Below are 13,906 nucleotides of genomic sequence, written 5' to 3'. Positions count from 1 at the left end.
CGCTGCTGGGGGAAAACCGCACGCTAACACAGTGTGCTAGGGTGTGGGGTCTACAGTACAGCTCATACATCTCTTCCACCCAGGCATCCCAAACTTCTCTCTCAGGCGCACCATTAAGCCTCTGCCGCTGACAGCACACGGCCTCTGCTTAACCAGAGAGGAGGAACCACCAGAATGAGCCCCTCAACTCCCCGGACACCCAGCAGCATCACACCCAACCACACCTGCAGCTCCTCCCCTCTGCGGCCAAGGCTGGGCGGTCCTCCTGCGGGGCTTGGATCCAGCCCTCCCCTCCCCCACTCCCTTGACCCATCTCTCCCCAACCCCACTCCAGAACCTTCCAAATCCCAGCTTATACTCACTCTTCCCCCTCCCCATGGACACGTGCTCCTGGTCTCTTCCCATCCTTAAGAGTGGTCTCCCTCCCCAAGCCCCAAATGCCCTCTTCCTTTTTTATCCACATCCAAGCTGCTCAACGAGCTGTCTCCCCCAGGCTTCAATTCTGCAGCCCCCCAGTACAGTCCTCAGCCCCTGCAGACTGGCTTCTGCCCACCAGGTTGCCCGTGACTTTGTGTGGGAGGTGGGAAGCATCCGGGGTCAGCAGAGCCCTGTCCTGCGTCCCACAGCCCCCAGAGCGGCATGAACCGGTGTGGGAAGGAGGGCTGAGGCCTGGGGATGGTGCAGCGGGCCTCAGGGTGTTTCTGGCCCTGGAACACATGTGTGTGCGCATGTGCGCGTGCATATGTGTGTACCTGTGTGCGGCGGCTGGGTACACACACGCACATGTGCACGCGTGTGCATGTGTGTGGTTAGGTGGCTGTGGGCAGCTTCATGGCTACTACCTTGTTCTTCCTGAGACCTGCTGTGATCAGGCAGGAACCAAACCCAATTGATTTACCTCCTATGTGGCTGTGACCGCATTTCCCATATCCGAAATTGAGACGCGGCGTCTGACGAGAGGTCGGACGTTTGAGTTGGGACCACCCTTGAGAAGCCCTGGGAAAGCTGGCTGCACACACAGCAGGGGGACAGAAATCACAGCCTAGCACCCTGGCCCGATTCTGAGACAGCAAATTCTGCTGGTGAGATGCCCGCATCTCAGCCACCCTCTCTTGCAGGGCCTCGCCCAAGGGCTCCCTAGGCTGATTGTAAGCACGGGAGCAGGAAACAGAAGTGGCCCCGAGGCAGGCCACGCCCGCCACTGGCAGGAGACGGCCTGTAGCAGTCTCTCCCACCCTCTCCTGGACGGCTGCCAGAACAGCTCGCGAAGCGGAGGGCGGGTAGCCTCAGTCGCCTCCCCAGCTGGGAGCAGCTCAGATGCCCCCTCCGGCTGACAGGTCCATCAACTCTGCGATGGTCACACACTGAAGTGGGCCCAGGCTTCCGCGGGTACCAGTGTACAGTGAAGCATGTCCCATCTTTCCCTCTTATTTTCCATGTGCAGGGGAAAGGATACGGTTCCCAGAAGCCTAGGTTTGAACCCTGACTATGTACAACCTGACTCACTGGCGGGCTTACAAGACAGTTTCACAGAGTCTAGGGTTTCTGTTTCTTCCTGATGGGACCTCAAACAATGAGCTCTCTGTGTCCCTGCACTGTTATTTCATCACTGACACTGATCTTCCATGTCAAACAAACGTCACTCCTCGTCTCTCTTCCTCCCTCTGTTCTGAGACCCAGGAACCATCATTTCCTGAGGTCAACAAGCGATGGAATGTTATCTCAAGGGGAATTCTGATCCAGAGAAACCACAGGTCATTGTTTCCTTGTAAAGGGAGGCTGTGTAAGGCGAGCGCAAACTAGGCTGGGGAGATGTGTGCCCTTATTTCCGAGGCTAGCTCTCTTTTCGGGAACAAAGCACTCCCTGCTATTAAAACTTATCCTAAGAAATGGGTGGCCACCTAAGCTGGGGTTCTGTCTGCACCAAGGGAAAACTAATACACGCTTTTGTTGTTGAAACTCGTGTCTTGATTTGATTAGAAACTCCGGGGTCATTCGAGGTCAAAGCGTGCTCCACCTTCTCTGTCCTTCTCACTCAAGCGGAGCGGGGAGGATGGAAGGCAAAGTTCTCGGGGAGGAAAGCGTCTCAAGTGACAAGACTTTCTATGGATTGGAGACGCCAGGAAGCCCAGGAATAGGAACGAGACGCACGTTCCTCTTGGATTTGGGGAAGGGGTGCTCAATCCACACCCACAACACGGGTAAAAGGTAGCCAGCCAAAAGTGACTGCCATGGGGACGAGCAAACTGGGGGAGGCCATGGGTCCGGGGCTCAATATGGACATCATTCTGCTAAAAACATTTATAAAATAACCGAGGTTGTCAATCCAAACTGTGGACTGTGCATACCGGAGAAAGGTACCCGTAACCTGGGGTACGTTTTCAAATGCATCAACCACCAAGAATTAGGAGTGCTTTGATGGGGCAGCGGGGGAGGAATGTCAAGGCAGGCCCTTCCATAAGTAAACTGAGTACAGATGGGCATTTTGCTAAGACTGATGGAATGATCTTTGCCCTTTTCTCCATGTTGCCAAACTTCCTCCCATAACTTGAACAAAATAATAAAGAAAAAAAAAGCCATGGGGCTGGGCCGGCCTTGTATGTATGTGGTACATCTACCACCACCGGCTCCCACGGGCCAGTATCCTTCTGTGAGGCGGTCTGTTCTCAGGACAGCCCCACAGAGCCTAGTTAGAGATGCTGTCATGTGGCCAGTGAGTGATACAGCTCTTAGGAACTTAAGGTCCAGTTTTATATCCTACATCCAGAACAGGGCCACCCAGGTTTCTTATATTTCTCCTTATTTTCCACGGTAGAAAAAGAGGCTTTATCTTGACTGTTTTTCTAAACTTGAACTCTAGGTCTGTCTTTTAAAAAAGAATCCATTGAAATGGGCAGTCAGTATTTAATTCAAAAAGCCAAAAGAGTTAATAATTTGTTACTTAACTTTTGATCATCCAGGCTGGGGTTGGCAGGTTTGCTAATAATAGTTACCTGTCCCCGGGCCAAGTACTGGCACAGAATGAGGCAACGGCTTTCTTTCAATGACGAAAGACATTTAAACCCCTGTTGGTCCCAATGAGGTGATAAATGGTCTTGGCTTCTTTAAATCTAGGGAACATAAAGTAAACTCACCTTGAAAATTTGCTGGGACCTTCTCCATCTTCATCATCAAAGTCCATTCTGAAAAGTCAAGATCACGAGTGAGCATTCATTATACATAGGACATTTAACTGGACACATGAGCTGGTGTCACACACACAGGGGGTTTTATTTGGTCAGATTGCTCTCCAACAATCCCAACCCTTGGCAGTGCAAAAAACAGTATCTCTACACAGTCATTGTACAGGTTCGAGACAAGAAAGGGCAGAATGAAAGGTCTACAGCACCAGTGCCATTAATTATATGATTGGGGACTTCTGCAAAAGTGCTGGAATATCAACTCGAACCCTTCTAGAACCCTATACAGGCTGCCAGTGGGTTGCTCAGGCTGTGCTGGAAAAGTCAACACCCCTCATCTCCCACCACCTTTGGGGATACCTGCTCCCCTCCATATCATTTATTCCACAGGGAGACTTCCTGCTTTAAATTATTTTGTGGTATATTAACAGACTGAGAAAAGCCCAAGAGGGTTTCAAAAACGGGAAGTTTTAAGGGCAATGAAGGGATTATGAGGGAAACATATACTACTGGGTGTGCCATGTGAGGACTTGGCTGGTGTGGATGAGTCAACATGGAAAGGGCATTTAAGGCCATTATCCTATAAACTCCAGGTCCAAGTAAATGGGTGTGCGGGAGAAACAGTCGTTTGGGGCCCAAGCTACTCAAAGTGCCTGTCTGCTTACTGAAACTCGCCCAATAAATACTCAAGATTCCCACTTCATTGGGCCTCTCCAAATACACATAAAACAAAAAGTTTTGATAGATATTTCTTTAACTGATATCCCAAACTCTCCTTCTCAAAAAACAAACAACAAAAAACAGTCCTCTCTAAGGTCAGTTAATTTTACTCCTGAAGATGTTAGAGCAGAGCAGGTACTTATTTAAGGTGTACCCAGAGTCTTCGGGAACAAAACAGAAATGGTACAGATGTCTTCGCTCTCCTGGACGTTTGGGGGAGGTGGGATTCCTTGGGGGAAGAACGTCTCAGAGCCACTGCATGCCCCATCTTGTTCTCAGTGGAACTGAGGGACTAAGTGGGACACAGTTTCCGTGGACCTCAAGCAGAAGGGAGGCCGGCCTGCCTGGTGGCCAACAGCTTGCCACCAGAATGGCGGGTGTGATCTAGAACCACAGCTGCATATGCCAGGGCTGCTGGCCTCACAGGGAATGTGATCTCTCCCTCAGCTCTCAGGGTGGGGGCCCCAGTGGGTAATGGGTGATGGGGGGAAGGCACAGGGCACCCAGGCCACCAGGAAATGGCCAGTTGCATAGGAAGAGCCACCACGGGACAAGCACATGGGAGAGGCCCCTAATGAGATAAATCGTACTCTCTAGGCTTTGGGGTTACTTGGGGGACCTAGAGACTGTGATGACATAGGGCAAAGGAACATTGTCTTCTTTAAAATGGTATCACATGTTTATTTTTGTACTGTTTTATGTGCAGTGTGGCCAGAGTTCTAATCTGAGTTGAACTGATGGGATCCCCTGCCAATTTGGAATCCCTGATTTCCAGGCACCAGGGCTTGCACTGGCTGCTTGGAATAAAAGAACAAAAGGCATTACATAACTGGGAGAGATGACAGCGACGTTAACAAAAATACTTCTGCACAAAGAGGAGGGAAGACCGGGAAGAAAAGTGATAAGAAAGGGAAAGTAGAGTTAAAACACCACTGGGAGAGACAGACATGCATCCCCGACAATGCAGACTGGGCAGCCGGGCACCAGACAGCAGCTGCAGAGTCGTCTATGTTGTGGGAAAATGGTGGCTGAACGCACGACTTTCTAAATGAAGCAGAGTCATCAATACACTGCTTAGCTACTAAGCCATCATCACCTCACCTTTCCTGAAAAATCACGTCTGGGAGATAGCACCAAAAATCCTGCTCCCAGAGCCTCTGGGCCTCTGCAGAGCTACGGAACCACACTGCCACCCAGTGTTCATAACGGGTAAGAGCGACTTTGCTGCAGACATGAAGGTTACTTAACACCCCTGGGCTGGCAAAAACAGACTAGTGCTAAGAAAAAGAACTGGCACTTTCAAAATTCTAATGGATTTATGCAAGCATTTAGCAAAGCCTCAACTGGGTGCGACATGCACAGTTTATCTTTAAAATGCCTTTCAGGTCAAGTTGATATGAGCGTGATAATCTGGTTCCTGCAAGATACAGTTGATTAAGTCAGCCTTCCCTCCTCAGGCTGCACGATCTTTGGGGTATTTAGGGAGACCCACTGTCCCGGTTTTCCCAGAATGCGGGGATCTGTGGAGGTACTGGGCTTCAGTGCTAAAACTGGGAAGGTCCTGGGCCAACCAGGATGGTTGGTCACCAGAGTTTTCATTAAGGACAGCCTGTCTCTTTACCTGAACCTCATGCAGCAGACGGATGGGGAAGCAAGCCATACGGTAAACGGTCCCAGTCTGGATCAGGTCAGCCCAGCTGAGCAGAGAGTGTAAGAGAGGGGCGGCCAGGCTCTGGAGCCAGAGTTTTCTGAAGTCTACTGAAAACTTAGGAAGCAGGATCTGGCTACGAAAACGTAGGGACCGCGAAACTGTGCCTTCCCACCTGTGTATGCGTGTGATCGCACGTGTGCTGCCATCACATCTAGGAATTTTGAAACGCATAATGTGGGTGTGAACTCAGGAGAGAAATCAGGACACAAACGACCGTTCAGATCCTCAGGGTAACTCACTTGACCCCAAAGCGGTCTCACTGCTCATCAGCCACACAGAAAAAAATTCAACTTCTGAGGACAGAGGGATCTTTCGGAGGAGTGCTTGCCGAGACGCTGCCTTTGGGTCTTCTGCCACCAATTCAAATGCTCCACTTTAAATATGACTACAATAGCTGTGCTTTTCTTCTGCTATAAAAACTCTGAGTAAATCATCCTGTGTGTCTTTTATGTGTCTCTATTATACTTAAGCATCTGGATAATAGGGGAGAGAAATCAAAACATGACTTATAAGTCCTCTTGTATTCACTTTAAAGAATTCGGTACAATAAGTGGATGATCTAAGGGTCCTCAAAAGGTGGGCTGAGAATGCATTTTACCTCACTTTCCTGTTGCTGAGCATGGATTCTAACCTCGATAAAAAGCCGTGAAAAGCACTGCTGAGCCTGCAGCTAGTTAAGAGTGAGTGCTGCGGACCTGCCTGACAGCGATTGCATAATAAAAATAATGCATCATCAAATATGAGTCAGAGAATCATTCACTTATGCTCTTATGAGAGAAGATGAGACGCCGTGCCAACAAGGCTGGTTCTAGAGTGCAGCAAACGAGCGACCCCAGGCCAGCGTGAAGCTGCTGCTGAAAAAGAGAAGTGACACGGGTGCGAGCCAACACCCTTCCTTCAGGGCCTAGACCAGCTGACTGGGGCTACAGCAACACTACTGCAGAAATCTGAACCAAGCAAAACATCTGCTTATGTAATATGTCTTTTACTCAACCACATTCCAGCAGCCGTGGGGTTAGACTGCAGGGAGACGCTGGCCTACTGGCCGCACACAATTCGGAAATCGTTTCCCTCCAGTGACGATATTTTAGAAGCCCAACATTTGACTCCAAGGCAGCGGGAAGGGGCTGGTACACCCAGTGCCCTCCAGCCTCACCCTCCCTCCCCACCAAGGGCTGACTCTGGGGATGGGCACAACCTGTCTAATGACAGCCACTTCCCCTGTCACTTGAAAAGCACCAAGTGTGCCCTGTGGATGCCCCCCACCCCATGCCGTCCCACCGCCTCACTGGGATCAGGGAGTTCTCTACAAAAACGCAATCCAGGTGACTTGCTTCTGGTCACTTCTGCCACACATGTGGAACCACTTTTCAAAGAATCTGAAACTTCTGAACCTTCACCTTTGTCCCAACTGCTAGCAGAGCACGCTGCTTGCTGAGATGCTTACTGGGGGAGCCGTCAGGGGACAGGGAAACAGCATCAGAGGATCCACGGCGCTGGACCAGGCATGTGGCCGGGGCATCCAAACCCCACGAGGGGTCACTTCTACTTGGCTCTGAAACACTAGGGCTGGGTGGTCATCCTGGGAATCTGGGACACGTCCCTCCACCGGAATCACCAGGTCAGAGCGGGAAGACCTAGGCAGGGAATAGGAGGCAGGAGGCAGGTCCTTACCTCTCCCAACCCCCCACTCCTTTGCTCTCTCCTTCTCCCCTTCCCTGCGTCTCCAGCTGTGCCCCACAGTCTCGGAGAGAAGGAGGAAGAACACCGTGGCAGTGACGGGGGAGCGTGCATAAACGCGCCATGGTGCAGGGGTGGGCGCCGCAGTGGGGTGACCTGCCTTTTTTTTTTTTTTTTTTTTTTTTTTTTTTGGGTACGCGGGCCTCCCACCACCGTGGCCTCTCCCGTTGTGGAGCACAGGCTCCGGACGCACAGGTTCAGCGGCCATGGCTCACGGGCCCAGCCGCTCCGCGGCATGTGGGATCCTCCCAGACTGGGGCACGAACCCGTGTCCCCTGCATCGGCAGGCGGACTCTCAACCGCTGTGCCACCAGGGAAGCCCGGGGTGACCTGCTTTTTGATGAATGTGACTTTCGTCAGGGCTGAGCACGCAGGCTGCGGTCTGCGGAGCGTTACCACTGCTGTGGTTGTTCTACAACCGCGGCGGCCTCCATCACAGAATTTCAGCAAAACACGTAAAATACCAGATGTGAGAGTTACCATGGAAACTGCCCTGTAAAAATGGAGGTCTCCTTGCTGAGACGCAGAGGATACATCCCTCAGTCACAGGGGCTTAGCAGAAGGAAGCGCGGTTTGCCTGTTCTTCCTTCTGATGGGGAAAAGGAAGCAGGCGCACGGGTTCCAAAAATGAGGGGAATAAAGGACAAGCCCCCGGAGGAGGTCGGCTCCTTGATCTGCCTTTCGGAGGCGCGGGCCCTCATCCTGCTGGTTGGGTAGCGTGCCAGCAGTTGCTGTGCGTCTCCTTGAATCTCTGGTTTCTTTGCTTGCTGTGGTGCTTCCTTGCTTCTAAGTGGAAGTGACCTCTGGGCTCTGTCTCAGTCCACCCCAGGTCCCCCTCCACCTCCAGTGTCACGCCGTGTATGTGTGACCTGGTAGGGAAAGGGGCAGCCTGGAGGACCTCTTCAGAAAGGAGACCGAGTCCACTGTCCGGTCATCAGCTCAGGCAGCAAGCAGATGTCAGGGTCTGGACGCCAGGAACTCGGAGGTCAAGGAGGGCAGGAGCCTCAGCTCGCCACAGCCCAGCCCTGAGCAAAGCGTAGGCCCAGCACACACCCTGCGGGAGGGGTGGCAGAGGCTCAGCGACGACTCCCCTGCACGGAGAGGGCTCCTTGTCCTGCAAATACTGGGCCCCAGCATCTCTGCCTGTCCTTGGCCCTGGCCCAGCCCACCTTCCTGCATCAAAGAGTCCTGTGCTACAGAGGTAGAGAACAAACGTATAGACACCAAGGCGGGGAAAGTGGTGGTGGTGGGGGGGTGGTGGTGGGATGAATTGGGAGATTGGGATTGACATGTATACACTAATATGTATAAAATGGGTAATTAATAAGAACCGGCTGTATAAAAAAATAAATAAAATAAAATTTAAAAAATTTAAAAGAAGTGTTAAATATACAGAAAAAAAAAGAAACAAAAAGAGTCCTGTGCTTCCTCTTCTTAAAAAGGATTGGGCCAGCAATGAGGCTCTGTCCCCAGGGAATGGAAGTTAGCAAGCACAGACATTTAAAATAATTTTTAAAAGGCCGGGCATCTTAAAAAAAAATTCAGTAAGTTTATATGTTGACATCAAGTGCATTCTTTCAACAGCCCACACTCCATTGAGCTTAGTACCTAGTTAGCAAGAGTAGCTGGTTAAAAGAGGATGTCTGGGTTTGTAGTAAGCCCTAGGGCAGGCTGCTTCCTACTCTAAAGCTGATCTCAGGAGTTCTGCCCCAGGCACCACACTGCTCACGAGAGCTCTGCTGGTCCCGCTGGAAGGAACGCTGACCCTGGAGGGGAGCGAGCTGAATGGAGGGGAGAAAGCTGGGGAACCAGACTCCATTACCCTCTCACTAATCACCAAAATCTTAGCCCTTCTTTTAAAGACTACTACACACACAGCAGTCTTTTCACCGTCTCAAATTATAACGCTGAAGAGGCTTTTTCATCCTACTCCATTCCATTCCAGGTCCTCATAACATACCTGCTCCCCCTCCCCGAGCCCCGTTTAAGAATCACACTGGTTTAAAAGCGACTCTTAGGTTTAAAATGATGGACCATTTTACAAATGAGCCTGGACCCTTGTCTTCCTGGGGAGACCTGGGTTATTGGAAATTGCATTAATAGGACAAACTGACTGTACTTCATGAAAGTATTTGTCTATCAAATATTTCATTCTATTTCAATGTCTATTCTATTTCATGAAAGTATTTGTCTCTCAAATATCTCATTGAAAATAAAATTGATTCAATGAAGGAAAGGGGTTGGTTGATATACAGAGTCTGAAAATGTCGGTTATGTTTTTCCTGCAGGGATCTGTTGGTTGATCGGTTTCGTAGATCTCTGCACAGCTATACAGACACCATACATCATGAGTAGATGTCGTTTTGGGCTCCATCAGTTTAGGAATGATGGTCTTTCTGGTCCCACCGGAACTTAACACTGTTACCAACTTTACTGGCAGAGCAGGTCAATGTAAGCTGCCCCGCCTTTAGGTGCTGGGCTAGAGCCAGTTTTTTGGAAAGGAATTCCTGCACACCACCTAGCAAAGACGGGTAGACGGAGCAAAGAACAGAGAGCACCAGAGGGATCTTTGCTGCCCACAGGGGCTGAAGCTCGACCTGAGAGCTGCCCTCCGGCTGGTGGCCTCAGGCAGAGGGATGGGTAAGTCCCCTCCCTCAGAGAGATGGCCTGAGCAAAGCCCAGCAGGATCACAGAGCCATTCTCACCACAAGGACAAGCAAACAGAAGTCCCCAGCTGGGTGCTGAGGCCCAAAAACACTTAGAGGCAGATCACATGCATAGTTAGGAATCTTGCAAAATCTAAACAGGATACAAACTGCTGAGCTTTTATTCTCCAGGACGGGGAGAGACAATATTTTCCTAACAGGTCAAGAGTGTTGCTCAACATGTATTAAGCCCAATTCCTGGAACCACCGAGGTTGCTTACCCAGAACGCCGCTTTCCTCCGCGGGCGGGCATGGCCCCGGCCATCCTCACCTGTCCAGTGGCCGCCATGGGGGCAACGGGCAATGTCACCGATCCAGGGATGTCCGAAGCCATTTCTGCAATTCAGCAAAGATGAGAGGTTTTGTTAATGCCAGAAGAGTCCAGGAATAAACAAGAAGATTGTCCAGCAGACCAAAAGCACCACCTGGGAGGAGAATCCAGGGACCTGGGTCCTGGGCCCATCATTAGTCACGTGACGCAGCTGAGCCCTTCCCCTGTCTGGAAAAGGATATCCCTGGGCAGTATGCCCATACTTAGTTTAGGTGGTAAAAAAAGAGTTCGCGCAGCAAACTTAGCTTTCATAAAGAGCTCCTGTCTCCTGTCACCTGGAGGCAGGTAAGACGTTCAGGAATCCAGGCATGTGGCCAAAGCTTAAGGGGAAGGACCCCACTGCTGGTCCCAACTACTGGTAGCCCACATGGGGCCAACCCAGAGAACCAAAAGAGCCAATCCCCTGCAGCACCACCACTGTTGCTCGGTCCTCACCCTGGGCATCTGTGTTCAAGCAGAAAGTCTGTTCCCCTCTCTAAATATGGACTCAGAACCCCCGAATACGGAGCCCTGCCTGGCCCTCCATTCATGACGAGGACAGTGAGGTCCAGGGGCCTTAAAAGCATCCCTTCGGGCTGCACGGTAAGCCAGTGACAACGGCTCTCCACAGCCAGGACTTTCTGGGAAGAAATGTTAATTTAAAGAATAAGTGTGTCTTTGTTTTTCTCTTTCTGACTTACTTCATTCTGTATGACAGACTCTGGGTATGGTACAAATGAACCTATTTGCAGGGCAGGAATAGAGACACAAGACACAGAGAACAGACATGTGGACACGGTGTGGGGAAGGGGAGGGTGGGATGAATTGGGAGACTAGGTTTGACAGAAATACACTACCATGTGTAAAATAGATAGCTAGTGGGAACCTGCTATAAAACACAGGAAGCTCAGCTCAGTACTTTGTGATGACCTAAATGGGTGGGATGGCGGGGGTTGGGAGGGAGGTCCAAGAGGGAGGGGATAGATGTACACATATAGCTGATTCACTTCATTGTACAGCGGAAACCGACACAACGTTGTAAAGCAACTATACTCCAATTAAAAAAAGAACAGGTATGTCTGGCATTAGACGAGAGTACCTTTCCAGTACATCTTTATCATAATGTATTATTGCTTATAAGCTAGAAACTTTCAGAAGCTTGTTAAGGCCAAGGTACACACCCCTAATGTCAAAGAAACCACAGTTAAAGAATTTCTCCTTCCCACTTTGTGGAGAGTTCTTGAATTCAGATGACCTTTCCTCAGACCATTAAATGACAAATGCAATACTCCAGGGGCCTCTCTGATCCTGTTTATTGTTCTTGGGAATGACTTCCACGGGGCTCTATTTTCTCAGCCCAACTCTTATTCAGGGCAGAAGGGAAGCAACAGTCTATGAAAATGTATTTCAGAAAGACAGTCTGGGATAAAGACAGGGATCTGGGCCCTTGTTAGTGAAGGAATGTTGGTGATGCTCAGCAGTGTTAAGTTACTGCTCTCTGCCCCCTCCCAGAAACCACGGAGGGATCTGACAGCTGATCCACAGTTATGTCCGAAGACACTGTGTTTAATAAACATACTCTAAGGTCAACCTGAACTACTCCACTCAAAAGTTCTGTAGAAGAATTTTACAGTACTAATAAACAAAATCTTAATTTAGCTACTCCACTATGTTCACAAAAATTTGAGAGCTATTAGTTTTTTGTTGTTGCTGTTTTTGTTTTTTTTTTAACTAATGTACACATTGGAAAGTACTCAAGGAGAAAAAAAAAATCCCTTTCTTAAAGCAATCCTCTCCTCTCTAAACAATTCCTGTACTGGATTTGTGACAGCTAGTCAGTATGAACAGCAATGACCTCATAACCTTATATCTGCCTGCTTCTGATAAGAAATCTGTATTTTTTTCTGCAATGGAGGCCAAAGCACGTTAAGTCCATTAAGTCCCAAAATTAAAAGGCTGAATCACTGCCAGTGCAAACATGGGCGAAAACAAAAGTCACCGCTTCCCAAAGTCAGTCCCACAAAACATCAGGCTCTTAAGATTCTCCAGGAAAAAGGGTTGCGTGGTCAAACAGGTTAGGGAAAAGTCACACACTTATCCCCCTTCTCAAAGATTTCGGTGCCCACCAAAAAACACACCGAGAAGTCCTGATATAAGGACGTTTGTTTACCTGTGACTAAGCCAGCGTATCATAAAGGTCTCTAATGGTGGAAACTCTTAAAATGTGTTCTCCGAACAACTCATGTTCCACGTGACACTAGTTTAAGTATTTTAAAGTCAGCTACCTCATTCCTGCCTTTGAGTTAAGGAAACGTCAGGCTGGAGGAGATTTTCGCCATTGTCTGCAGACCTGGAAAGGCCCACCCTTTCCCTGTGTGGTTACCCTCCAGCTCGGAGGCGGGGAGTGGGGAGGAAGGAGTGGAAAACGGAAGGCAATGTGCAGTTAGGAAAGAAGCTGGTATCTGTCCCATTTTATTTGGGGAAAACAAAGGTGCAGATGGTGAAGTTCCACAAAAACCCTGGCTATAGGGCAAGGGTTGAGGAATACGGAAAGTCCAATCCTTTCCTCAGACAGATGAGGGAAGCGAGGAAAAAGAGATTAAGTGACTTCCACGGGTGCCCACGGTGGACCAGGGGCCGGGCCAGGGGCAGGCCCAGTCTTGCTGTCACATCAGCATCTTATTCTGCTGGACTGTTTCTCATGATTAAGTTTCACTGGCCCAGAAAAAGAGCCAGCTCTGCAAAGACAGGCCCACACCAGCCTGCCTCCATCAGACCCCACTAGGTATATTCTTGTACCCTCCAGGCTTGGTGCGAGATACCAAGTGCAAGTGGACAGGCAGACACAAGTAGTTTCTACCACAGAGAAAGTGTATGCTTCATGAAGGCCATGTGGTGGATATGCTGAGTCGGCTACAATCTTTACATGTGATATGCGTGTGTCATAGAGCCCATGCACCATGGGATAAGGGGAAGGGAGCGAGGGAGCCTTATGTGCAAATACATCGACATAATTTGCAAATGAGAGGCACATACACATCTCCAGCAAAGGGGGCTGCACACACAATACAGAAGGATGGCGGCTCACCATCCACAATGTCCAAAACTACCCCCTCACCACTCCCGCATTCAAAAAGCATTTCTAAGAAGACCTGACTCATTCTAGGTTTACATTTTCTCCTGTACACTGCATCTGTATATCATGTACCCGTTTCCCTACTGAGACTCAGAGGTTTTTTTCTCATCTATTTGTATGATCTCTTTTTATGACAAAGATATTAGAGCTTTGCCACATTTTCTGAAAATCTTTTACAATATTTTTCCAATCTGTTGCTTGCTTTTTTAGGTTGAGAGATTTTTTTTCTTTTTGAGAGATTTTTTAATACTAGAGAAAGCTTTAAGAGGTAGAGTTTTAAGATGTATTGGTCAGCTTGGGTTGCCATAACAAAATACCACAGATGGGGGGGCCTAAACAAAAGAAATGTATTTTCTCACAGTTCAGGGACTGGGAAGTCCAAGATCAAGGTGCCAGCCAATTTGG

General features: G+C 49.4%; 1 protein-coding gene across 5 annotated transcripts in view; it reads right to left on the bottom strand.

The window, feature by feature from the left end:
• ARNT2 (aryl hydrocarbon receptor nuclear translocator 2) overlaps positions 1-13,906 on the bottom strand; it is a 215,893-nt gene that overhangs the window by 134,096 nt on the left and 67,891 nt on the right. For 4 of the 5 annotated variants that reach the window (XM_024742784.1, XM_024742783.1, XM_024742785.1 and 1 more), the window contains exons 2-3: positions 10,277-10,391; positions 3,135-3,182 (exon numbers count right to left, since the gene is read on the bottom strand). In XM_024742784.1, coding sequence (XP_024598552.1) covers positions 3,135-3,182; positions 10,277-10,389 — 161 coding nt within the window. In that variant the 5' untranslated portion in view covers positions 10,390-10,391. Of the gene's footprint in view, positions 1-3,134; positions 3,183-10,276; positions 10,392-13,906 lie in introns of those variants that run through there. The other variant, XM_024742787.1, reaches the window with a different exon arrangement.

The sequence above is a fragment of the Neophocaena asiaeorientalis genome, unplaced genomic scaffold (genome assembly GCF_003031525.2).
Source record: "Neophocaena asiaeorientalis asiaeorientalis breed wild unplaced genomic scaffold, Neophocaena_asiaeorientalis_V1.1 scaffold155, whole genome shotgun sequence".
NCBI classification, from domain to species: Eukaryota; Metazoa; Chordata; class Mammalia; order Artiodactyla; family Phocoenidae; genus Neophocaena; species Neophocaena asiaeorientalis.
The sequence above is the reverse complement of the archived record's forward strand: the minus strand, read 5'-3'. Positions and strand labels throughout refer to the sequence as shown.